Source organism: Saccopteryx bilineata, chromosome 3 (assembly GCF_036850765.1).
Source record: "Saccopteryx bilineata isolate mSacBil1 chromosome 3, mSacBil1_pri_phased_curated, whole genome shotgun sequence".
In the NCBI taxonomy this organism is placed as follows: Eukaryota; Metazoa; Chordata; class Mammalia; order Chiroptera; family Emballonuridae; genus Saccopteryx; species Saccopteryx bilineata.
This window is the reverse complement of record NC_089492.1, coordinates 247,644,632-247,670,024: the sequence shown is the minus strand read 5'-3', so window position 1 is coordinate 247,670,024 and position 25,393 is coordinate 247,644,632. Positions and strand designations below refer to the sequence as shown.

General features: G+C 50.8%; 1 protein-coding gene and 1 non-coding gene across 4 annotated transcripts; one reads left to right on the top strand and one right to left on the bottom strand.

The window, feature by feature from the left end:
- Nucleotides 1-393: 393 nt before the first annotated feature.
- On the bottom strand, nt 394-25,283 carry CYB5RL (cytochrome b5 reductase like). Of its 3 annotated transcripts, XM_066269111.1 has the most exons (8): nt 25,240-25,283; nt 20,608-20,889; nt 19,071-19,219; nt 16,262-16,349; nt 12,455-12,559; nt 11,043-11,072; nt 8,539-8,742; nt 395-4,179 (listed from the first exon to the last, which is right to left on the bottom strand). In XM_066269111.1, exons 2-8 carry the CDS (start codon nt 20,800-20,802, stop codon nt 3,976-3,978), a joined length of 975 nt encoding a protein of 324 aa, XP_066125208.1. In that variant the 5' UTR covers nt 20,803-20,889; nt 25,240-25,283; the 3' UTR covers nt 395-3,975. The 3 variants fall into 3 exon arrangements, with proteins under 3 accessions (XP_066125210.1, XP_066125208.1, XP_066125209.1); XM_066269113.1 differs by lacking the exon at nt 25,240-25,283 and having other exon boundaries at nt 394-4,179; nt 20,608-20,868; XM_066269112.1 differs by lacking the exon at nt 11,043-11,072 and having other exon boundaries at nt 396-4,179.
- On the top strand, nt 18,528-18,603 carry TRNAP-GGG (transfer RNA proline (anticodon GGG)). Its single transcript has one exon. It is a non-coding gene; the product is annotated as a tRNA-Pro (tRNA).
- Nucleotides 25,284-25,393: the final 110 nt, after the last annotated feature.

The following is a 25,393-nucleotide window of genomic DNA, read 5'->3' as shown; positions in this document are numbered from 1 at the left end:
GCTTTGCCCCTCTGGGGCATCGCTCTGTTGTGTCCAGAGCCAGTCTAGCGCCTGGGGCAGAGGCCACAGAGCCATCCCCAGCGCCTGGGCCATCTTTGCTCCAATGGAGCCTCGCTGCGGGAGGTGAAGAGAGAGACAGAGAGGAAGGAGAGGGGGAGGGGTGGAGAAACAAATGGGCGCCTCTCCTGTGTGCCCTGGCCGGAAATCGAACCCTGGACTCCTGCACGCCAGGCCAATGCTCTACCACTGAGCCAACCGGCCAGGGTCTGGTTCATTCATTTTAACTGCTGTATGGTATTCCACTGCACGAATCTCTATAGAACAGTTCACTCTCCATTCTCTTACTGATGGACAGCTAAGTGCTTTTTATTCTTTGCTATTTCAAACAGTGCAGCAATGAAAATCGTTATACACATCTCCTGGTGCACTCATGTGTCACATGTAACCAGTATAAACAATTACAGCATGTTGAAATTTGTGTACCTATACATGACCTTGGAGAATTGCTTCAAGTCTCGGAAGTTTAGCTTCCTCATCAGTAAATTGGAATTACACACTTCGAAGTAGATGAAAAAGCATTTCGCAATCTGTAGAGTACTCCATGAATATTAGTTGTATATTATTCAGGTGGTTGACATTCAGAAGTACAGAGCACCCTCCCACACTGGGGACACAATGAGCAGGCTGTGGCATGGGACCTGTGATGTGCTCACATGCAAACAAGACAGTCTGAGGTGCAAGAACAGAGCGCACAAGACTGCTCACCAATCTAGGCTGAGAGGAAGCGACACTGAGCCAAGCCCTTAAAACACAAGGAGGTCAAGGCGAGTGGTGACAGAGGATGGCAGGGTGGCCCATGCTGAGGAAGCAGCAAATGTGAAGGGAATGACTGACACAAGAGAGCAAGTTTGCAACATAAGAGTTGGGGGCAGAAGGGGTCAGTGACATAAAATAGGTCTGGAAAGGTAAACAGAGCTGAGAGGTTACATCCTGAGGGTCGCAGGGAGCCGTCAGAGGATCTCAAGCAAGGGAGTGACAGGCTCAATGTTGTGGGTATTAGAAAAAGTGGTCTGATAAGCGCTGGAGGCCTGTACCTGTCAATAATAATGCAGTGTGCTCTTAAAAATGTGTTAAGAGGGTAGATCTCATGTTAATAAAAAAAAATCGGTCTGGTCAGTATGGGGGTGTGGGAGGAGAGGCTGGAGGCTGGGAGACCAATGAGGGGAGCGGCCGAGCCGTGCAGGCAAAGCTCGGCGAGGGCTGGACTGAGGCAGCTGTCGTTTTCGCTGCCATCACCTGATGGCACACTTCCCACGACCTGTGGCGGGGCATGATCAGGAGAGATGGCCGGCCCGGGCCCGCTGATGGGAACCTCCCTGCCGATTCAAAGAGGTCCACCCTCACAAACCCCCACCAGTTCTCCTCCTGATGCACTCAGAACCTGCGAGGTACAACATCCAGCCTCAAGCTCTCAAGTTTCCAGATGATATGAGCCTTTGGCATCTTGGCACCAAGGGTATGGCTGGGGTCCTACCAATGTCCCACGATAACAGACCCCACCACTGTCCATGTCGCAGATCCCTCACAGAGTGAGGGGAAGAGGAGGGTGACATTCCAGGCCACTGTGTAGCCTTGTCTAATATCAAATATCTAAGAGGGGACAAAGACAGACACACAAGAACTGCCCTAGACTCCGCACCTCTTGATTGTGGACCCCCTATGAGTGAGGACATTACCTCTGAAGCCACTACCCTCAGTGTGGTGGTGTGTCCTGGCCCTCTCCTTGTTAGGCCAAACCCCCTGCCATCCACTCTCCTAGCACCCGTATTTCCTGTCCAGAGCACTCGTCCCTTTCAGAATTACTGGTTTCATTTCTGCTCTCCTTTTGGGCTGCAAGCTTCCCAGTGGCGCTTACTAGAACTGCATCTGCCTTTCACTTGTTTCCTCGGTGCCCAGAACAGACTCTGGTTCACAATGGGTCCTGGGAGCATCTGCGAGCGTGAGGAAAACCAGTGAGAGGGACTGACTGAGGGGCAGGAGAACGTGGAGGACGATGGCCGGATTCCCAAGGTCCTGAGAGAGGAAACGCGTCTTGCCCAGGTCACAAGCGAGGCCGAAAGAGATCACAGTTCCTGCTGGGACCTCTGACTCAGTGCAGGGCCTTCCCACACACTACACTCTGCTGAAAGGAGGCTCTGCAACAGACCCGCCTTCCTCAAAGCACATTCCATGGATCACCACTCTCAAAAGATCTGGTGGACAAAAATGTTCCACAGTTAAACAAGCTTGGGAAACTCTGGGTTAAACAAAATGAAAGTGTCTTTACCACTGGACTTTCCAGAGCCTTTAATATACTCATCTACATGATTCCTGGTGGAGGTCACGCTCAGCATTCCCCACATCTATCTGATCACGGAATTCTGCCGGTGATCATATGATAGTTTGAAATCTTTGGTACCACCCCCAACTGCTTGTCATGATTATTTACCAAATATGATTCAGCATAGATTTGTTGCAACTTCTTGGCGGTACAAGGAAACCCTTTATTCACAAGTGGAAATCAATCCAAGCCCCAAGATATAAACGGGACAACAATGAGACTGCTCTGGTTGCTGGGGGGCCTAGGAATCCCATGTGGCCCTCCCTTCACGGCTGCTGTGCGCAGCCCGATTTGAAAACCACTGGTACAGAACTCTGAACACCAGGCTGCCACTAGGAGAACTGGCTTCTAATGCTGGCCCTGCTGTGAACTGTTTTACCGTGGTCAGGTCAGTTCGCTTCACTGGCCATTGGTTTCCCCGTTGATATAATGCGTCTGGATCCTTTCTGGAGACCTGAACTTTAATCTCCGATATGATGAGGACTGGGAGTCTTTGACTAAAATTCTAACTCTCAAATTGTATGGTTCTCTCATTCTGAATTCCATGACTTAATATTCTGATTCTGGGACTGCCTGTAGCCAGCCTGAGCTGGTGCAGTGCACTGGAGCCGGGCTGTCAAAAGCAGAATTCATTAACTGCAGCGCGCTGCCCAGGGGCGCTGGCTTCCCTGGGGAGGGCATGCCCCTTGCAGGATGGAGGGGGCGGGATGTGGAAGGAAGAGGTGGGTGGATTCAGAATCACCATCCATTCAGTGGGCAGAGCAGGGAGAGGGACCCAGGTCTCCTGACTCCTGCTCTATCTTTAGATCTCCATAGCAACCGTCACCAGGGCACCAGAACTGAAGGGAGGGCGAAGCTGGCTGCCATCAGGAGGGAGGGGCGTCTGTGCCTCTTTTGTTGGTAAAAAGGACTCTGGGATGGTCTCTTGAGCCAGGGAGGGGAGACTGAGAGGGAAGCCATTGGCAGCAAGAAAGGCCCAGGGCCAATACAGAACAAAGGTAGTCCAAGGCCCCACCTCCCTTGAATGTGGTCAGGTCAGGGAACCCAAGACCTTCCTGTGTTAGGCTCTTGGCACTGGAGGTACATAAGGCAAATTCTTCCTCGTCAGAGCCTCTGACACTCCTGTGGTCACTCCCTGAACACTTAATGGACACCTGATCTGAGCCAGCTCTGCGGCCACCCAATCTTTGGAATAGATATTACAGGGCATGGTCTGATAGGAGCCCCGCATAAGCCCTCTAATCTGAGGAACCGGGGCAGCCCTTCTAGCCCCTTCTCCTGCCCACTCCTACTCATTCTGGGGCTTGGCCTGGACCAGGGTCCCTCCAGGGTGGCCCCCCTGACTGCCAGGCTGGCGACTCCTCTCCCCTGGCTCCTGCAGCCTCTCCTCCCTCCACATAGCAGGATGCCTGCCTGAGGGAGTCAGTGACTTCCTGGGTAGATGAGAAACAGGTGCACAGAGGTAAAGACATCCACCCAAGATCACCTGGCAAGTCAGCAGTGGTCTTCTGTCCACATTTTCTGATTCCAGCCTGTGCGACTCCCTGTGTCACACTGGCAGGCCCCTGGCCTGGGCTTTGGAAGGGAGGTCAGGCCTAGAAGAGAAAGTAGGAGTCCTCGGCCAGGCCTGCACGCAGCAAGCACCTGGCCATGTCCTTGGTAAACTCGGTTGAGCCACAGACCAATGCAAATGGCTTTCTCCGACAGGAGCCAACCAGCTCTTCAATCAGGTCCTGGGCCAGGCGGCCAAAGCGGGTCTTCTCCCGGTAACTCCAGGGAAGCTGCTCCGGGGAGGTCTCCTGGGATGATGAGAGACAGTGGGATGACTACAGCGTGAGGGGGGCCCTCAGAGTTTACACAGCCAACTCTTCACCTAATGAAGAAACTGAGGCAGAGGGGGTGGGAAGGCAATCTTCACCTAGCCCTACCATGGGCCAGGGACTTGCTAATGCTGGGACTCAGCACCCTCGCCACCAGCTGTGGGTAGGTGGTTACCCTCCCACAACAAGGGAGGCGTGGGGAGGAGGGATGCTGCCCAGGGCACACAAGGAAGCAGGGGCAGTGGCAGGACTGGCACTCCGGCCCCATCGTTCCTCTCTGCCTCTTGGGGGCCACTGTACCTGTCGCCGTAGAGGGAATGTTTCCTCTGCATTACTGTGGGTCTCTGAGCATCTTTCCAAGGTTGCCTAGACCCATTACCCTAGGAACATAACTTTTGTTCATCTGTTTTAAGGTTTCAATTAACTTGTTGAGTTACCAAGATTTACTGAGGGGTCACTCCGTGCCTAGCGCTGTGCTAGGCGCTGGGAAAAGGGCAGCTGCTCTAACAAGCAAGGCTCCCCGCCTCCTCCTGGCCGTGTGTACCAGAGCAGGAGAATGGTCTATTTCTCTCACAGAGCCTGACCAGGCGGTGGCGCAGTGGGTGGAGTGTCGGACTGGGATGCAGAGGACCCAGGTTTGAGACCCCGAGGTCGCCAGCTTGAGCGTGGGCTCATCTGGTTTGAGCAAAAAGCCCACCAGCTTGAACCCAAGGTCGCTGGCTCCAGCAAGGGGTTACTCGGTCTGCTGAAGGCCCACGGTCAAGGCACATATGAGAAGACAGTCAATGAACAACTAAGGTGTCACAATGTGCAACGAAAAACTAATGATTGATGCTTCTCATCTATCTCCGTTCCTGTCTGTCCCTGTCTATCCCTCTCTCTGACTCACTCTCTGTCTCTGTAAAAAAATAAACAAATAAAATAAAAAAATTATTTCTCTCACAGAGAAAGGCTAGAGCAGGGCTAGTCAACCTTTTTATACCTACCGCCCACTTTTGTATCTCTGTTAGTAGTAAAATTTTCTAACTGCCCACCGGTTCCACAGTAATGGTGATTTATAAAGTAGGGAAGTAACTTTACTTTATAAAATTTATAAAGCAGAGTTACAGCAAGTTAAAGCATATAATAATAATTACTTACCAAGTACTTTATGTTGGATTTTTGCTAAGTTTGGCAGAATAAATCTTTATAAAACAACTTACTATAGTTAAATCTATCTTTTTATTTATATTGTACTTTGGTTGCTCTGCTACCGCCCACCATGAAAGCTGGAACGCCCACTAGTGGGCTGTAGGGACCAGGTGGACTACCACTGGGTTAGAGGTAGTGTGGGGCTGCACAGTGCCTGAGGGACCCAGGCCTGTCCCCTCTGGGCTTTTAGACTCAGACTGTGACTTTCAGCCTCAGGGTCACAAAAGAAAAGCTCCACCACCAGCTGACTTGGAGGAATTTCTTTTAAGTAAACATTTTATCAAAGTATGACACGAATAGAAAATTGTAGAAATCACTAAGTATACATAGTTTGAAGACCTTTAACAAAGAGAAGAACTCATGTAACCAGCACCCCAAACAGAAACCCCCAACAGAATAGGACTATTCAGACCTCCGCAACCCCTGTTCAGCGAGCTCCTATTTCCTGGGGCTAAGCAGAGGCAGGAAGGAGAGGGGGGTGGGGCTGCATCTGGGTTTTGCTGCCTCATCCTAGTTGAGTGACAGGGACCTCTCTGAGCTGCTGTGATGAGTGTGGGTGATGGAGATACCCTGGCAGACGCCCCATGAGTGCAGACCTCTCATCCCAGGTGCACTCACAGGGCCATGTAGCCACCTCACAGTCTGTGTGACCCCAGGGCCCTCGGAGCATAGCACTGTGGTACCACAGGGGATCCTCTGATTATCTGGATCTTTCCAGCAACCTGCAGGCTCTGACACACCCTATGCACCCTGGACGGCAGGGACCACTGGCCTCACGTCTCCTCCCCACTGCCAGATCCCTTCAGGCCAGTTCAGTGATTTTGCAGGAAGAGGTGTGCTGGGTCTGGTTACTGCCTAGGTGGGGACCAGACGGGTAAATGGCACTTATAGCACGTGGGTGCGTGAAGGAGGAGAGCCCCGGCTGTGACAGCAGAAACATCTACACCAGACTGTGGCTCAGGGAAAGCTTCCCGAATGGAATTACACCTCAGCAGAGATATGAGGGCTGAGTAGGCGTTAGGTGAGGAAGGGGGGAAAGTGCTCTGGCAAGGGGAGTGCTGGAGAGCAAGGCCCGGCAGCCAGAAAAGCACAGAGCGCTTGCAAGCACAGCAGACCAGTGACACCAGGACAGCCTGTGGGAGCCAAGGCCTTCGCGGACTGGGATAGCCGGGAGGACTCGGACGTGGTCCTGAGAGCAGTAGGGAGCCAGGGAAAGGCTAGAAGTGGGCAAGGGGGTGGTCAGAGCTGCCCTTCCAGCTGCAAGGTGAAGCACAAATCAACAGGGGGTGGCTAGAGCAGGGAGACGCCTGAAATTCCAGCTGTCACTGGCTGGTGCGGCCAGGCCGAAGAGGGGGCATCCTGAGCAAAGGGGGCACAGAAGGGTAGGAGTACCTCTCACTCCATCGCCCCGGCCACGGATGGCCAGTCTACTCACCTGCCCCAGCCCAGGCCACTCGCATCATCCCAGCCCCAGCCCAGGGCCAAAGGCCCTCTATTGCTGGTGGACTTGAACTCTACCTGCAAGCCCAGGCTCAGGTGCCATCTCCTCTGTGAAGCCCTCCCTGCTTGCTGCAGCATCCGGAACACCCCCGGCAGCACCCATCCTTATACTGATGAGCAGTAAGAGCAGGGCCTCTGGACTAAGAACACCAGGGTTCACACCCAGCCCTCCACCAACTCGCTGTTACCTTAAGCAAGGTTCTTAAATTTCCTGTGCCTCAGTTTCCACATTTGTACAGTGGGTGTGACGGCAGTACAAAGCTAAGATTGTGGTGGGGGGTTAACACACATAAAATGCTTAGAACAGTGCCAGGCCCAGAGAAAGCACTCAATGAAGGGCAGCCATTGTCAGCCGTCCCTGTGGCTACTTCCCCACAGACAGGTCAGTACCTGGGGGACAGCGAGCAGGTCATCTTCATGTTCGTATTGGGCACCTGGCAGTGGCTGGGAAAAAGGAAGCTGGGCCGACTCTGCCAGGTGCCAGCTCCCTGCGCCACCTCCCACCCTCCGTGACCAGGCCTCAGGCAGGGCCGAGAGTGCTGCCCGGACGCAGTGGTCCTTCCCGCACCCCACCCTCCCTCAGGCTGCACTAGCCTGCTGCTTCTTTCTCTCGTCCCGGGCACTGCTGCTGCTACTAGTGTTCACTAAGCCTGACCCTCCTGATGGACTGCCAGCAGACCCTGGCCACGGGGGATCCCAGGACTTCTGGCATTGGGAAGGGAAACCCAGCTTCCCAACACCCCACCCAGCCACAATGTCGAGGGTCTCAAAGAGGAAACTGATGACAAGGGTGGTCCACAGTACAGGGCAATGAGGCTGACCTTGAGCAACAGAGAATAGGAGGAGGCACCAGCAGGGCACCCCGACCCAGGGGGTGCAGGGAAGAGAAATGAAGCTACAGGCGAGGGGAAGGCAGGAAGCAAAGAGAGCTGAGGGCCTGGCTCCAGATAAGGGGCATGATGCGTCCCCCATGCCACGGCCCAGAGGGGTGGGCGGGGAAGGCCTGCGGGCAGAGGGGGTGGGGAGCCAGGGGGAAGGGTCGCTTCCAGCCAGACTATCTGCAGCCCAGAGGGGGAAAGCAACTTCCCTCCCAGGCAGGGCAGAGTATGCAGTAGGAACACTAAGCAATGTGGTGAACTCGGATCCAGTTTGCTCCACCAGCTGATGGAGGGAGTGGCTATTCTGGGCTAAGCACTGAGGACAGTGTGGTGATCCAGACAGGCGGTTCCTGCCTTCGGGAGCTTATCACAGCCTAGAGGATGCTGTGGCCTGGCTCTGCCTCCACAGCCAGGCTCCCAGACCACACAGCTGACAATGCCAGAGGGAGGACAGCAGGTAGCAAAGCACGATGGGTGAGTGCTGGAGCTCTGGAGTCAGAACAAGAGTGCCAGCTCAAACCCAGGCTTCACCCCGTCTAGCAGCATGGCCCTGGCTGGCGCAGTCACCATTCTGAGCATGTTTCCTCATCTACATAATGAACACGACTGCCTGCCTTCCTCGCCAGGCACACGGTGGGACTCCACCAGTGGCAGGGATTATTATTACAGCTCAGAGCACAGAGGCCACAGCAGGTCCTCAGGACAGGGGCAAAGGTAGCGCAGAGTCTCAGCCAGGGAAGGAAGTCGCCACCCAGCACCCTGGGCTTACCTGGCTGAGTACAAAGAAGGTGCGGATGTTCCAGAAATGGGCCTGCTCCTGCAGGAAGGTTTTCAGGTAGATGCCCTCAAAGGTCTTGAAGCAGCCAACCAGGGTGACAAAGGTCTCGTCATCCGCATTGTCTGTGATGCTGTGCAGGATGGGAACCATGGGGGCCAGGCCGGTGCCCGCAGCCAGCATGAGAAGCTCACCGTACTGGGGAACAGGATGGGTGTGTGACAGGCTGGGCAGGGGAGGCTCCTCACCCACCTACTGGCCTTTTCTCGGGCTGGCCTGAACAATGGCTCTGCTCTTCCTGCTGCTCATCCATCTGAGTGTCCCTCTCTACTGCCTCTGGGAAACCATCCTTGCTTGTCAAAATCTACAGCTTGGGAGGTCTGTGTAACAGAAGTCATGGAATCTAGGGGCCAAAAAGGAACATAAGGGTGTAGCCGATGCTACAAGTGGTTTGTTTTCCTTCTGAAGCACCCCCACAGGACTCTGCTGCCAGGTAACCCATTACCTGTCAGGTCAGTTCGCTCTACTATGGACTAGGCCCCTTGCCAGGGAGGTCTTCCCACCTCACATCCCGCTGAAACCTGCTCTCAGCAAAGCCTTGCCCACGGCCTGCACCCCAGCCCTGCCCTCTGGGCTGCTGCTTCTGTCCCAGGGCAAGCCCTGCAGAGATCTGAGGGCACTGGCTTGGAAACCTGAGACTGCTCTACTCTAGACTAACTGAGACACTGTACACAAGCGCCCAGCACAGTGCCCGCACAGAAAAGCCATGTAATAACACTGGCTTTCCACCTTCGGTTCCATCATCCCTTCCTCACTGAACCCATTTCCTGGCTCCAGGCCTCTTAAAGAGGGCAATCCTCTTTCTGGTCAGTGCCTTAAAGGTTAGTGCCCGAGATTAGGCCTCTGTGAATGCAGTCTGGGTTTTCACTAGCTTTACTGACAGCCACTGCAGACATCACTGCAGGAAACACTGCCTGAAGTACCAGGGGTCATACCGATCGGGGTATACATCCCTAGCCATATGATCTGGGCCAATTCTTTCACCTCTCTGAACCTGATTCTTCACTGGTAAAAAAAAAAAAATAACAGCAACTCCCATAACAGCACCTATCTCAGAACTGTGAGGATTAAATGAGATGTCTGGTGGAGCCTGAGGCTTAACGGCTAGATTCCTTCCCCTTTCTGAGCCCGAACTGCCGGCTCGCCATCCAGCCTGGTGTTCCTGTTCTCCCAGCCTTCCCGTCTTCAGCCTGCATGCTCCTCCTCCTCCTCCCCCTCCTCCTCCTCCCCCTCCTCCTCCTTCCCCTCCCCCTCCTCCTCCTCCCCCTGCTCCTCCTCCTCCTCCTCCCCCACCCCCCTCCTCCTCCCACTGCTACTCAGCTTCTCCTCTGGGAAGCTTCCCTGAGCCAGAGACAGGTGCGGGGTCCTTCCTTGCTTTCCCATAGCCCTCTGTGCAACCTGCCTCCCAACCCTGGCCACGCTGTGTTGTCGGCATCTGCCTGTGTCTTTCCATCAAACTGTGCGCTTCTGGGGGACAGGGGCCTTATCTCATTAGGTCAGCCGAAGGAGGGATACACAGGCCTGATGAGTTTTATAAGAAGTTTACTTATGCATTCGTGAAACAGACGGGCTGAGGCCCTAGTAGCATCAGTGGAGAGCTGCAGGAAGGGGGTGTCTGATCAAGGAGTTGCTGCAGACATTTGCTGGCATGGGGGTGGGTGCACCTGGACATGCCCACATCAGCATATCTTGGTTTGTTGCCTTTGGTCACAGACTGTCTCCCTTTCCCAACCCTCAGGTCCCTCCTGATGGCCTTGGCCCAAGGACATTTCCCAGAAACTTCCCAGAGTGGGGGGAGTTGCTTAAGAGGAGGGGGAGGTTGGGTGGGGGAGACGCTTAATTAATGAAAATGTTGCCCTAGTGGGAAGTTGGGTGAGAAGAATTTGAGTTTTAAAGGGACCTTGATTTAAAGGACCTGAACCCAAACCTAACATGTCTGACCCATCTCAGGCCCCCAGGGTCCAGCATGGGCCTGGCCCTAGGTGAATGTCTGTAGAAGAATGCACAGGTAGATGTTAATTTTTCAGTCCTCTTAGCTAACTTGATGTCCATCTGCAATGAAGACAGCTGCAGAACAGCAAGACAGCGCAGGGAAGAGGACCCTAGCCGTCTCAGAGGAGCAGAACCAAGTCTGGCTGCAGTTTCAGGGGCCAAGGGTCAGTGGAGGACATCCCACCTCTTTCTCACTGCTAGGCCCTGCCGCCTCCTTAGCTAGGAAATGCAGGGGCTTGCCAGCAGCGTTCTGCGGATGCAGGGGAGCTGGCACCCGGAAAAGAGGATCAAGAGAACCTTCATCAGGAGCACCTCAAAGTTGGGAGGAAACAGAAATCCCTAGTTCTTGCTCTCAAGGGCCTAGGGGACACGGGGACATGCCCAATTAAAATGCAAGGCTGAGACTGGTTACTACTAGGAAATACTAATGTATGGACACCCCTTACCTGTAAAATGAGGGCAGGAGTACCTAGGAGCTGTTGGGAGGAATAAATGAGTTACTACACAGTAAGTTCTAAAATCAGAGCCTGACACATGTGTGCACACTTCGTTGTGTCCCACGCAGGGAAGAGTGTTTGGAAGGATACAGGCCAAGGTAGGAAGGCTAATGTCTGGGGAGACGCTTGCAGGTGTTCTTTATTTTCTTCTTATTGCCTCTCTGTAGCTACTGATTTTTTTGGTAATGAACATGTATTGCATTTGTAATAAGGAAAAGAAAAACAATAAAAGCTATTCTAAAATAAAAAGAATAGAAAAGAATGATTCATTCTTTTCCATTTGTTTTTGTTTGGCTTTGTTTTCCTAATTATAAAGGTAATAGGTGTTCACTGTGGATAGTTTGGAAAGTATAATGAAGAAATTAAGAATCACCCATTATTTCATCACCCAGAGCTGCTATCATTTCATTGGATTTTCTTTTCATACTTTCTGTGCATTTTAACTCAGTTTCCCAGCCTATTGTTCATGTAGTTTTGTACCCAGTGCTTGTCACTTGATCTTATAACATAAACATATAATATCACTTACAAACATAATTTTAAAATCCAGGATAATATTCTTTTAAGTACCTGTAACCCTGGGTACTTAACTGTTCCCCTGTTGTTGAATATTCAGTTGTCTCCAATTTCTCACTATGATAAGCAAAGCTGCAATAAGTGTATGCAAGAGAGTAGGCATTTTGCATTCTTTCCATAGGGTAGACATCCAGAAGTGGAATTACTGGGTCAAATACTCCATAGGACCTCCAGCCTTAACTACGGAGGTCTCAACCACAAATAACTAAGGGCCCACACAGGTAACATAACTGAGTGATGACCTGGCTATGAGATGATTAACGACAATTAACACTCAGATGCTTCACACTGCCAAACTGCTTTCCAGATATGGACCAACTGATGAGAGCTTTCTCGTTCTTCCTGGGGACGTCAGGGAAGGCTCTGAACACAGCATAAAGATGCGGAGAAGAGCACTGCAGGCTGGGAAGCGGTCACCTCCCAAGCAGTGAACCTTGGGACATACATATTTAGGGGGCAGTCTCTATCATCTTGTAACTGGAATTTGAATCTGGAAAGGTATCTGAGGGTGAGATAGGAGAGGGACCTTAAATACCAAGTACATGAGTCTGAAGTATATGAGTCTGAATTTTCTAAGCAATGGGCAGTCCACCATGGATAGTTCTAGAGCACGGGCAGGCAATTTGGTTTCTTAGTGCATATTCCATCTCCTCCCATGTCCAACCCCAAGGATACTTTTAGGCTTGGGTGTGGGCTCCAGGAAGAACGGCACAGTGAGATTCTACCGCCTGGAGCCTGAGTGAAGCTGGTAGGGTCTCCTGAGCACTCAGTGTGCTGGCACTGACCTGGTTGGGTTTGTAGAAGAAGCCTCCAAAAGGTCCTCGCCAGAAAGCCGTGTCTCCCGCTCTCCAGGACTCAACATACCGGGACATCAGCCCAGTCTGGTAGCACTGGGAGCAAACACAGGGAGACCTCGTTGGGACAGCCACATGCTGCCAATGCAGACCACACCATCCATGAACGTGGAGCCCTTTCTGCAATGCTAAGTGTTTTATATGTGTTATCTCCTTTAATCCTCCTAGTCATCCCACAGACTTGGTACTGTCATTCCCAATTTCAGACGAGGCCGAGAAGCTTACACAGAAGGGAAATGGTGAGGCTGAGATGAGAATCCATAGGACCTCCAGAGGTCTCAGCCACAAATAACTAAGACTCAGCCACAAATAACTAAGAGCCCATATAGGTAACATAACCGAGTGACGAACTGAGTATGAGATGATTAATGACAACTAACAGTCTCTGTATCAGAGGACAGAAGGGAACGATGGGGACTGAGGTAACCTGGGGAGTGAACGTTCCTTCTAAAGGAAGAAGCCACACTGTAAATTATAGTACATAGTTTGTGGGGTCAACGATGCTAGATCTGATTTTCCATAGGAGAAGCAAATTAATATTCTTATGTAAAATCCCCCATTTTTGAAATGCCAGCAATTAATTCAAAATTTTAAAACAGTGTACAGGCCAAAACCAAATATACTGTATTTATGGGCTCAAGTCAGTTTGTAAACCACTCATTTGAAATCTCCGCATTCCTGGCTGGATGAGAAAAATGAAGGATGTGGAGAAGAGTCCTCTATTGGGAGAGGGAAGTCTACATTTCTTGGGGCCTGCCCACTCTGTGCCTGGCACCACGCTGAGGCTCCGGGGGAGACAGCGGACCTGAGGGTCTATGAAGGCAGCCAGTGCCTGAACCATGGAAAAGACTTAATAAACGGATGAATGAATGGATGAGTGAGTGAATCAATCAGATTCAGGCTCTCCCTCTAAGGAGCTCAGAACCTAGGAGGAACCTGAGTCTCAGACATACTCAAGGTAGAGACTATCTAATACTCCATGGGAAGGATAAAGTGCTGGGAGAACACTAAGGAGGTACAGTCACTTCCAAAGGAGAGGATCAAGGATAGCGTCCTGGAGAGGCAGAGGAGGCATTTGAGTTGGACCTTGAAGCCTGGGTAAGATCAAATTCACTGGGAAAAGGAGCAGGAGGGAGAGAGGATTCTGAGCATCAGGTACAGTATGGTCAGGGGTAGGCAGCCCAGGGCACATGCTGGGAACAGCAAGGAGACGCTGTAGGTCAGGAAGAGAGGAAAGCACTGAATGACAGGACCGGAAGGGTGTTTGGAATGAGATTATAACCAGACCAGGCTTTGGTCACCAGACATGCTTTTAAGCACCCACAGTCACCTCTAGTACCGTCCCCAACTTCCTTGGGCACCATGTGCATAAAGCAAGGGAAGTCCTCGGCTCGCCGGGGCGAGATCTGGGTGGGGCTCCAGCTCTCCCAACTTGCTGGCGGCTGTGTCTCAGAGCATAGCTTGTCCTTTGGCCCCACTCTCAGGGGAGGCACAGTCCACATAGAGCCTGGCTCACTAACACTTGTTGAACAGGACTGACACTGAACTTTTGTTATATTATTCAAGAGGCCTTAGGACAATGACATCTCTCTGAGCATCAGCTTCTTCATCTGTAAAATGGGGATAATAGGATCTACTCTGTAGGGTGGGTTATGAGGTTGAAACAAAATAATGAAAATAAAGAGCCAGAATCAGTGCCTGGTGCCCAGAAGGTGCCCGAGAAATGGGAGTTCCTCCTTCCCATCTACCAGGGAGGGTAAGCTAAAAAAAAACACCCCGTCAGCCTTCCCAATTTGCAAAGACATTTCCAGCTCCTCCCAGCCAGCAGCCCAGGGATAATGAAGCATCCCTCTAAAGGGAGGCTTTCCGGTAGACGAGGACAGAATCAGCACTGCAGCTGGGAGACTGTCTCCAGGCTTATCCTTTCCACAGAAACACACCCAGACGAGCAGCGTGGGGAAGCGGGCCATTTGGAGAGGATTTGTGGAATCTCCCAGACAAACAGTTGTGTGCAGAAGGGATCCCTTCCAAGCTTATGTGTGAGGGAGTAAACACTCGGGCTCTGTAGGCAGGCAGGGAAGGCGGGCGCCGAGACAGCGCTGGGGTCTTGGAGTCAGTAGGCCTGGGCTCACCACCAGCCAGGCCTCTTACCAGCTGTGGAGCCTCGGGTCCTCCTGGGGCCTCAGTTTTCTTACCAATGAAATGGGGATAATTCCTGTCCTCCAAGAGAGATAAAAGGATGTGAAAGCTATTCTTAAACACTGGTGTTTCCTAGGATTCTATGTGGGAAATGATGACTTGGAGCTATATGACCCATGTGAAACTGCTGTTTCTGTGAGTCAAAAATATTAGAGTATCAGCAATTTCATGTGGTTCCACCTAATTATTTTTTATACATAATTGGACCCTTGTGACTTCTTATACATTTGGTGCCTATTCTTTGGGTCTCTGGGGTACTTTGTCCCTGACCCATTTCATTCATCTCATCTCTGCCAACGCCCTCCCCACCGTGGCTGCCCCCACATGTACCTCTCCGCCTGCCACTCAGACTGGGAAGAGTTCCCAAAGGCCCGGTTCTGCCTCACCCCTCCTTGCCTTTGGTTATCTGTCCCCTTGGCCTGAGTGCCATTCCCTGCCACTGCCAATTTCTACTCCTCCTTTAAGGCCCAACTCTCATGCCCTGGCCCCTGCCCACCTTCCCGAGAGATGACCTCAGGTTAATTTGGTCCACAAGGTCCTCCACACCCCCTTCCGATCCAGGACAAATGACAAACAGTTCCCTGATCTGGCTTCCTTTACCAGTGTACATGTTCTTCCAGCACCCAGAGCTTCCTCCTCCATCTCTCTTCTGGTCCCAGTCCTTTACTTAAACACGCATCCTCTAGGAAGCCCGGCCTGCCTTCCCACAGCTCCAGCACCCTGAGTTGGATGGGGCCTCCTGGCATGGTGCCTATCACGTTGTGCTGTTCCAGGCTGCTCCTCTAAGGACAGGCACCATGCCAGATGTATCTGGACCCCCATGCCTAGCACACAATAGGTGCTGGGCAGCTTGGGCCCCTTCCCCCTGGTTCAGTGCTCACTCTCTATTGATAGGCAAGAAAAGGAGAAAAAGTAGCTTTAACTATCTCAGTCTGAGCCTCCTTGTCATAAGATATGTCAGGCCCTGGCCAGTTGGCTCAGCAGTAGAGCGTCAGCCTGGAGTGTGGAAGTCTTGGATTCAATTCCCGGCCAGGGCACATAGAAGTGCCCGTCTGCTTCTCCACCCCTCCCCCTCTCCTTCTTCTCTATCTCTCTCTTCCCCTCTGCAGCCAAGGCTCCATTGGAGCAAAGTTGGTCTGGGCACTGAGGACAGCTCCATGGCCTCCGCCTCAGGTGCTAGAATGGCTCTGGTTGCAATGGAGCAATGCCCCAGAGGGGCCGAGCACCATCCCCTGGTGGGCATGCCGGGTGGATCCTGGTAGGGCGCATGCGGGAGTCTGTCACGCTCCCCCACACACACACACTTCGGAAAAATACCAAAAAAAAAAAAGTGTCAGGAATAAGCCCTCTGTTGGTGGTCAACCAGTAAAAGAGATAGGAGAAGACCTTCCTCACTGTCCCCTCTCTTCCCGTAAGCCAGCCTCCTTCCATGTGAACACTGGCTTTCCCCACATCAGTGGGAACTGCCCCATCGCAATCAAGCCAGCAAATGAGGGCCCCAGTCCACAGCCTCTTAGACAAGTATGTGAGTCAGCTCACCTTGATTAAAACTTCAAAGTATCCTTCTGCATTCACAGGGCTGATGGGCGTATAGGCTCTCTGAATTTCTAAGCCATCTACTATCCCTCTAGGAAAGAGAAGCACTCAGTCAAGCAGTCAGTCTGTCTCAACAAACCCTTAGAGGTATCTAGTCTGACAGGCTGGTGAAAGTGAAGGTGGGGTCTGGTCAACCCTCGTGGTCCTCACTGAGGGACAAGCAAGATGGAGCAAGAAAAAAAGAGCACCGTGTGCCCCTACTGCCGTGAGTGCCTGGGCAGGTCATTAGTCCCTCAGCGGCCCTTGTATAAGATGGGGTCAGCCACCTTTGTCCCTGTTGTGTAGTTCCACTAGGATTACAAATGGGAACATGCTTCAAGAAGTACACTGATAATGTGAACTGTTTTTAGGGCATCACTGTGGTTTCTTTCTGACCTCTTCTCGGCCACAGAATGATAAAGATAAAAACAACTGTTTTTAACAAGTTGTTTATTATACACTTACTACCACGTAAAGGGATCACGAGAATTGGAAGGATCCTCAAAGTGCCCTAGTCCAAAGCCCGACCCCACACACAAATCCTCTCCACAATGTCAACAAGGAGGTGGGATCATCATCATAAGTAATAGCGGCTTTGTCTTAAATGCCTACTATACACCAAGCATATTATATGCATTACTTACTTAATTGAAAAAATAACCCAAATGAAGAAACCAATGCTAAGAAGAGGAAAGCCACTTGCCCAAGGTCACACAGCTAGAATTCACCCGTAACTCTGTCTGACTGCAGAGCCAAATTCCTCACCACTACTCAGACTTCCCAGAAGCACCTAACCACCCGTTTCGAGTCCTACAATGCAAAGAGGTAAAAAAACCAAACCTGTCCTAATGCATCATAAGCAGGGGAACTGACCAGAAACATTCAATAAATGCTTGTGGAACAAATGAGTAAATAACAAACAAAACATGACATGGCTTGGATGCAAAAAGCATGGGCACACTGACTACGGGAGGCAAAACTGACAGGCTGCAGAGGGAGCAAGCCTTCTCCTCGGGGGACCGGGACCTCAGGAGGCCTCCTGGAGCTGGCGTTGAAAGGATGAGCAGGTCAATGACAGGTGAGAATGGGGGCAGGCAGGGGAATAACCTGGGCAAAAACTCAGAGGGAGGATAATGTAGGGCGGGAGTTGGTGAGGGGTCCTGAGGCTGGAACAAGGGGCTGGTGTGCAGCAGGGGGAGGAGAAGAACTTGGTGGGGAAGGGACCTGGAGTCTGGTTGGGACGCCACTGGCGAGGCGCCACGGAGCAGCAGAAGGTGTTGGAACAGGGAGTGACATGGTTAGCTCCATGTGTTAGGAATGTCACCGGAGTAGCAGTGAGGGTGGAGGTCAGGGAGGGAGTTCCTGATTTATGTATGGTTGGCTGCACGAGGCTGTGACCTGTCCTGTGGCCCATCCAGTGGAATGGCGAGCTTTAAGGACCACCAGCCACAGACCAGAACAAGCGAGACACAAACACCAGGGGTCAGTACAAGTCAAGAGGCCAGAGTGTGACCAGTGATATGCTCTCTGCTGGTTCTCCCCTAGCTGCACCTGCTGTCTCCTCTGCTGGCTCCTCCTCCTCTTCCCAATACCGTAAATGCTGGAGTAGCCAGGATTATGATGCCGCCATTCCCTCTTTTCATGCCACATGCTCCTAAATGCCATCCAGGCTTATGCCACTGATTCCCATAGCCACGTCTGCAGCTCAGAGCTCTCTGCTGAGCCTCATACCTACAGAGTCAGCTGCCCGGCAGAGGCCTCCATCTGGAGGTCCCAAGGGTCTTGTCCCTGGGCAGGCGAAGCTGGGGACTGAGGCAGGAGGAGAGTACACAAGTAGGCTGGGAGGAAGAAGGGATTTCAGAGGAGTGGTTAAGAGTGTCACTCAGGAGCTGGGCTATCTGAGTTTGAGTCCTGGCTCCACAACTTAGCTGTGTGATACTGGGCAAGTCCCTTATTCTCCATGACAATGTCCCTTCTATCAACTGGGGTTAATCATATTAGGTTAAGAGCACAGACTCTAGAGCTACACTGCCTGCCTTCAAATCCTGGCTCCAATATTTCCTAACTACATTACCTTAGATAAGTTACTAAACTGCTATGACTTCAGTTTCTTCTCGGGTATGCTAACAGTACCTTTCACACAGGATTTTGTGAGAATTAAATGAGTTCATATGTATAAGTACACAGAACTGTGCCTTGGATAATATGTACTAAAAAGTGTATGCTATTGGCCCTGGCCGGTTGGCTCAGTGGTAGAGCGTCAGCCTGGGGTGCAGAAGTCCCGGGTTCGATTCCCGGCCAGGGCATACAGGAGAAGCGCCCATCTGCTTCTCCACCCCCCCCTCCTTCCTCTCTGTCTCTCTCTTCCCCTCCCGCAGCCGAGGCTCCATTGGAGCAAAGATGGCCTGGGCGCTGGGGATGGCTCCTTGGCCTCTGCCCCGGGCGCTGGAGTGGCTCTGGTCACGACAGAGCGATGTCCCGGAGGGGCAGAGCATCACCCCCTGGTGAGCGTGCCGGGTGGATCCTGGTCGGGCGCATGCGGGAGTCTGTCTCTCCCCGTTTCTAGCTTCAGAAGAAAAAAAGTGTATGCTATTATTGTTACTTATTATGAAAATGCATTCTCTCCGTTCAATCCCAAGAATGCTGTGAGTCATGCACCCCTCTGTCTATTTGAAGATGACTAGTGGGGGTTAAGTAGCTGCCCTCGGTCACACAGTTAGCAAATGGCAAAGCAGGGCTGCGAAGCTCTAACCCTCCCGCTACCCGAGTGTACCGTAGGATGAGGTGCTGGCCAGGCCACAGGCCGAGCTGGCTGTTCCCAGGTAGTGCAAACCGGACACGGTAGGTATCCTTAGTGAGCTTGTCCATGGTGCTGATGCAAAAGGCCAGGAATGTCTCCGGGTTCAGTTTGGAGGGACAGCTCTGCAACAGGAAAACATCCAACAGCTAGACTCTGGGGCTCAAGAGAAATGCAAGCAGCCACACGCATCCTTCTCACTTTCCCCAATGAGAGGCTACCGGGCTGGTAAGTTTTCTGCTATAACATAGTAGTCCCACCTTACTTCCCTTTCACACTTTGAAATGCTAGAGCAATTTATACTGAGCTCACCCCGCTCCTAAGCCTTCCATGACTCCTCTCAGCCCCAAGGAAACTGCAGGCTACTCAGCTGTTCACTCAAGGGCCCTGTGGATGACTCTCAGGCCTCATTTTACCTCCTATGCATCAGAGGCCAGACTCTTCTCCCTCCTCCCAAGAACACCTTGCTGCCTCCTACCTGTGTGCTTTTATTTGCTTAATCTGGGTCCTCTGCCCAGAACACTCATCTCCAATGCCCACCCATCTTTCAACCCTGGATTATCAAAATTTAGAAGTTGGTGAGACCTTGGCCCTGGCCAGTTTGCTCAGTGGATTGAGCGTTGGCCTGGTGTGTGGACATCCCAGGTTTGATCCCTGGTCAGAGCACACATAAGAAGTGACCATATGTTTCTCTTCCCCTTCCCCTTCTCTCTGTTCCCTTCTTGCAGCCAGTGGCTCGATTGGTTTGAGCATTAGCCCCAGGTGTGAGGATAGCTCAGCTGATTTGAACATCGTCCCCAGACAGGGGCTATGGGTGGATCCTAGTTGGGGCGCATGCGGTAGTCTGTCTATCTCCCCTCCTCTCACTTAAAAAATAAAAAGAAACTGATGCAACCTTAATGGTTATCTAATCTAATATCCTTATTTTAATTAAAAAAAAATTTTTTTATTCATTTTAGAAAGGAGAGAGAGAGAGAGAAGAGAGAGAGAGAAGGGGGGAGGAGCAGGAAGCATCAACTCCCATATGTGCCTTGACCAGGCAAGCCCAGGGTTTTGAACCGGCGACCTCAGCATTTCCAGGTTGACGCTTTATCCACTGCGCCACTACAGGTCAGGCTAATATCCTTACTTTACATGTGGGAAAACTAAGTCCTGGGTGGCAGTAACTTACTTGTTAAGGTCACACCATGAGCAGGGACTCAAATTCGTGTGTTCTAAGTCTCAGCCCAGTGCCCTCAACAGTCCACCCCACCCTCACCTCCTCCAGGAAGTCTTCTCTGTATGCCATAACTCCTAGATCTCCTATAAAATGCCCACATTTAATTCACTCCTGGAACCACCCTCAGACCTAGCTCAGGGCTAGGCTTTGAACCTGGATCCCCAAACTTCCAATAAGCATTCCTTTTTCTCCGTGTATAGTCAGGGAAAGCCCTCCCAAGCAGGTCCACCGTGCAGGGCCAAGGCCAATAGGTGCTGCACCCTGGCCCTCGTCAGAGGAGCCGCTCTCCCTCACCTGTGACTCCTTCCCTCTTAGTAGGCTTCTGTCCCTGCTGGCTCGGGCTGCCTCCCACCTTGCCAGGTCTCGGTGATAGAGGTCGAACACACAGGGGCAGCAGCCACTGCCGCAGCACTGGGAGGGCAGGGGCTCCACAGGCCGAAGCTGCAGCCAGGCTTCCTCCTCGTCGTCCTCTTCCCTCTCATCCATCATCGGAGAGCTGGAGCAGCCTGGGAGGGACACTGGTGCTCTGCCCAGAGCAGGCCTGGCTCTGTGAGGTCATGGGCCCAGGCCCGTCCCCTTGCCAGTTCGGGAGAGGGAAAACATGTGGTTACACTCTAGTCACCTCTATTCCTCCCATCCTCCCCAAGGCTTGCGGGCGCCATGCTCCGTGTGAGCATTGAGGACAGGGATGAACCCACCCTGAGCTCTGGGGCCTAGCGGGGGAGGCAGGCAAACAGGACATAACAATCAGAACTGGCAGCCAAGGTTTCCTGGCCTTTTCCTGTGCTCTGACTGCTGCATTAAGCACTTTACGTAGAAAATCTTGTTGAATTTTAAAAAGATTTTAAATGATAAAGTGTATGTATAATTTAATAATTAGAAAAGATATTTAAATGTTATCAAAGAACACCTTTGTAGCTACCACTCAGTTAAGTAAAAACTCGCTGCCAGCATCCCAGAGGCCGCTTATATGTGTCCCTTCCCGATCATACAACCCACCCCTGTAACCATCTTGACTTTCGATGTAATCATTCCCTTGCTTGTCTTAGTTTTGTCTCCTTTGTTTGCAGCCCTAGCCTCTACAGTTCAGCTCTGCCCAGTTTTCACCTTTACAAATCGTATGAATGATTTTTTAACCTAGACAGAATCACATATCTTCCTCTGTATCTGGTTTCTTTCACTCAGCGTTGTTGGTGACTCACCCACCAAATTGTTGCATCTCATTTAATCTTTACAAGGCCAATACTAGAGGTCATTATATACAGGAAAACGGATCTGGAGAGGTTTAATAAGTTACCCAAGGCCACAAAGATCCTAAGATGGTGGCACTGGGATTTTAATTCTGGTCTGTCTGGTTTCAGAACATGTTGTTCCTCAATAACATGAAAACAGGAGGAGATTATGATGGTCTAGGAGGTGAGGGGTGGTGAGGACCTAGACCAGAGGGGCTCCAGAAAGAATGACAGCCCAGCGGCCAACTGAGAAAAACTCAAGAGGGAATTAATAGGACACAGAGACTGGCTAGATGGGAGGTGAGGGAGTAAGGGGGACTGAGAGGCTGAAGGGACATTCAGGTGTCTGGCTTGGATCGCTGGGTGGACAGTGGGCTCAAGAAAAGTTGAGTTTTAGGGAAAAGAGGGAGTGGGGGAAATGGTAAGTTCGGTCTGAGGTGTGCTGAGTGCCTATGGAGCATCGAAGAGCAAAATCCAGCTATTCAGGTAGATTCAACAGGTCTAGGTACATGAGTCTGGAGATGGAGGTCCTGACACCAAGGAAGGGAGGAGTGGAGAGAGAAAGAGAACAGAAGGCTGGAACCTTCTATGAAGGCCTGCTAGGTTTCACCCCTTCTTGCAAGCACTTACTGCACTTGGTCCAGCCCTGGGCATCATAGGTGCTCAGTAAGTATTCTTCAAGTGAACGAATCTCTACCTTGCAGCATTTCACACTATTCTAAAACTATATGTTTACATGTCTTCCTCTTTTTTGAGACTGTGATCTCCTTGAGGGCAGAGACCTGTTTTTTATTCATTTTATGAAACAGCATAGTGCATATTTTAAAATGTGTGTTACATGGAAGGAAGAAAGGGAAAGAAGGGAAGGAAGGAGGGAGGGAGGGAGGGAAGTGGAGCTTGGTTTCAGGGCTGTTAGGTAAACATAGTTTGAAAAACAGTTCAGGGAAAAGAAGTTATAAGACTATGATTTAGAGATGTTTCTGTGACCACAGTTTGGAATTTATCAAGGTTATTCTTATTTATGTGTGAAAATCCACTGTTTATATAGAAATAGATCTGATCACCTGACCTGTTAGCAAACTATTCACTTAAAATTCTATAGGCAAATCAAAGTGAAAGAGGGTGTTCGCTCCCTCTTGTCTGAGAGTTGAACTGAGGGGAAGTGTCATGTCAGAGAACATTATCTGATGTACATATCATACCTCCAAAAGCTCCAGCCTTTGATCTCTTCCCATTCATTCCCGCCACAGACACTTACTAATAGGTGCTCCTGAGTGAGGTGCTAGAATGCAGAGGTGAGTAACACTTGCCTCTGCTCTGGAGGAGCTCCTGGCCTAGCACAAGAGCCATCCACTAAGCAAATAATAACCATTATAAGAATAGATGTCACTAACTGAACCAGAGTCTATGCCATGCACTTTGCAGTGTTTTACTCAATTCATGTTCTTTCTCATTTCACAGAAAAGAAAAGAGGTTCAGGTCAGGAAGCCAGAAGTGGTGAGGTTAGTATGCACATGTAGGTCTCTTATGTTTCCAGCCTGGTGCTCTTTCTCACTAGATTTCATGCTTCTAGAGGACAGGGGAGAGGGTATCTTCATCTCTAATTCCCAGTGCCTGGCCACTGGGCTCCACAGAATAGGTGTCCAATTTCCCAAATGGTCACTGACTTTTATGGGTACCTCAGAGGCTTCCAAGGGCACTAATTTCACTTGTGCATAAAATGTTAGGATCGAAGTGTGGGCCAAGTCTGTGGAAGGGCAGAGGGGCAAACCACCAAGTTGTCCAGAAGACCCAGAAGTCCCGTTTCTTGGTTACTAATCACTTCCCAGGCATCCTAATCATTAAGATCTTTTCCTGCTTCCCATGTCCATTTACACTAGAGCTTCGCATGAGCCCAAAAGAGGTGCTTCCTGTCTGTCTACACCATCCATCAGTGTACCTGCCACCAGCTCTGATGACACCAGTCCCCTGCTCAGCAATTTCTAACAGCTCCCCATTGCTTACGGGATTGAATCTAATCTTCTTGCCTAAGGCTGTTCCTGATAAGATTTTGTCCAAATTTTCTTAGCACTTACTGTTGTTGATTTTAAAGGGCAGTCTCTCTGTGTACAATAAATCTCTTTCTTATAGAGAAAAAGGTTTGGCATCAGAAAACCTGGTTCTACTACTGGTTCTGATTTCGGGAATACTTAGCAGACTGGGACACCCTTGAGGGCCAAGATGGTGTCTTATTCGTTTTATATATCCTACCACCAAGCACAGACCTGGCATTTGGAAGGCTCTAGTGAATACTGAGAGCTCAATCAGTTTATAAATAAGGTTTGGAAGCCAGTCACAGTGCTAGGTGTTGGGATAGAGCAGAGGCAAATAGGACATGGGCTTTACCTTCATAGAGCTTGTGGCCTAGCACCGTGTTACATCAATTTGACCCATTTTTATTGTATGTTATGTGCCAGGTATGTATATGAGGGAATGAGGTGTGGTCCCCTCTTTATGGTATATTCTTACTCTTTGCAGTTTTTGCAAAATAAAGTGAGATAAGTGAAGGAACCTGTTAACTGTAAGCAGCTATACATTGTGAAGGTTATTCCTATCAGTCTTTGCCTTAAATTTACCTTTTCCACGTTTTAATAATCCCACTTTCTCTGATATTTTGGAAATTGGTAGAGAAGCTGGCCATATAAGTCATGAATTTTAAAGAACTGGTTCATGCCTCCTGTGTCCCTACCTTTTCAGTCTAAGAGGTACTACGTTTAAGCCATGCCTTGACAAATGTTGTTGTCTCTGCCTGGATGACTGTCACCTTTTAGGCATTGCTTAAAGGTCACCTCTCCTCAGAGGCCCTCCCTGAATCTCTTCTTTCTCATTCTCCATCACGTACACTGTTTGCTTCTATTAGTATTCATTCACTAAACATGTATTCACTATGGGTCAGGCAGGCACTGTTCACGGGGCAGGGGGATATATCAGTGAAGAAACAGAAACCTCTGCACTCACGGAGCTCGCATTCTAGTAGGAGAAAGTCATTAAAGATCAAAATGGAAAACATATAGTATGTTTGTGTTAAATGCTAAAGAGAAAAAAAATGGGGAAGGGATAGGAAGTATGTGTGTGTGGTGTTGCAACTACTTGTTTCTTACTGGCTTTTGTTTCTCCCACCAAACTGCACGCTCTACAACGCACATCCATTTTATTCACGAACGCAAACAAAATGCTCAGCACTGTACCTAACACACATTGGACATCTGACAAACAGGTGTTGCTCTACGAGCAAAGGAAGGCCTCCATCGCTCCATCTGCTTCCAGGAGGCGGAAAGGTAAATCCCGAGGAAAAGGGAGGAAAGTAACTCACTCTCAGTGTTGGGGAAGAGCGCGTGCAGTACAAGTCGTGGCGCTGGTGTAGAAAGAGCCACTCTCAGGCTTAGAGGGGGGACACCGTAAAAGTGCCGCAGCTGAGAGAAGTGGATGGACAAGAAAGGAAACTTACAGCGCACCCACTAGGTCCCGGGCGCTATACAGGTGCGCTAGCTTACGCGCTTCAATCCCTGTTTTTACAGCTAAGGGACACTGGGGCTCAGAGGAAAGTGCCTTGGCTAAACTGCAACTGTTTGTTATCGGTCCAGGTTGCCCGAGTTCAGACTCGAAGCTCAGGCGCTCTCCTAGCCCCGTCCCAGTCCCAATCGCGACCACTCACCCACACGCCTGCGCTTCTCCCGTGAGAATCCTTCAGGTTCCCGCCCTCCTTCCGAATCCCACGTATGAGAAAATGAGAACGGTCTGCGGGGTGGTGCAAGACGAGGATGCCCTGACTTTTATTGGCTCAAGTGGTCGCCACTCACGAGACAAGC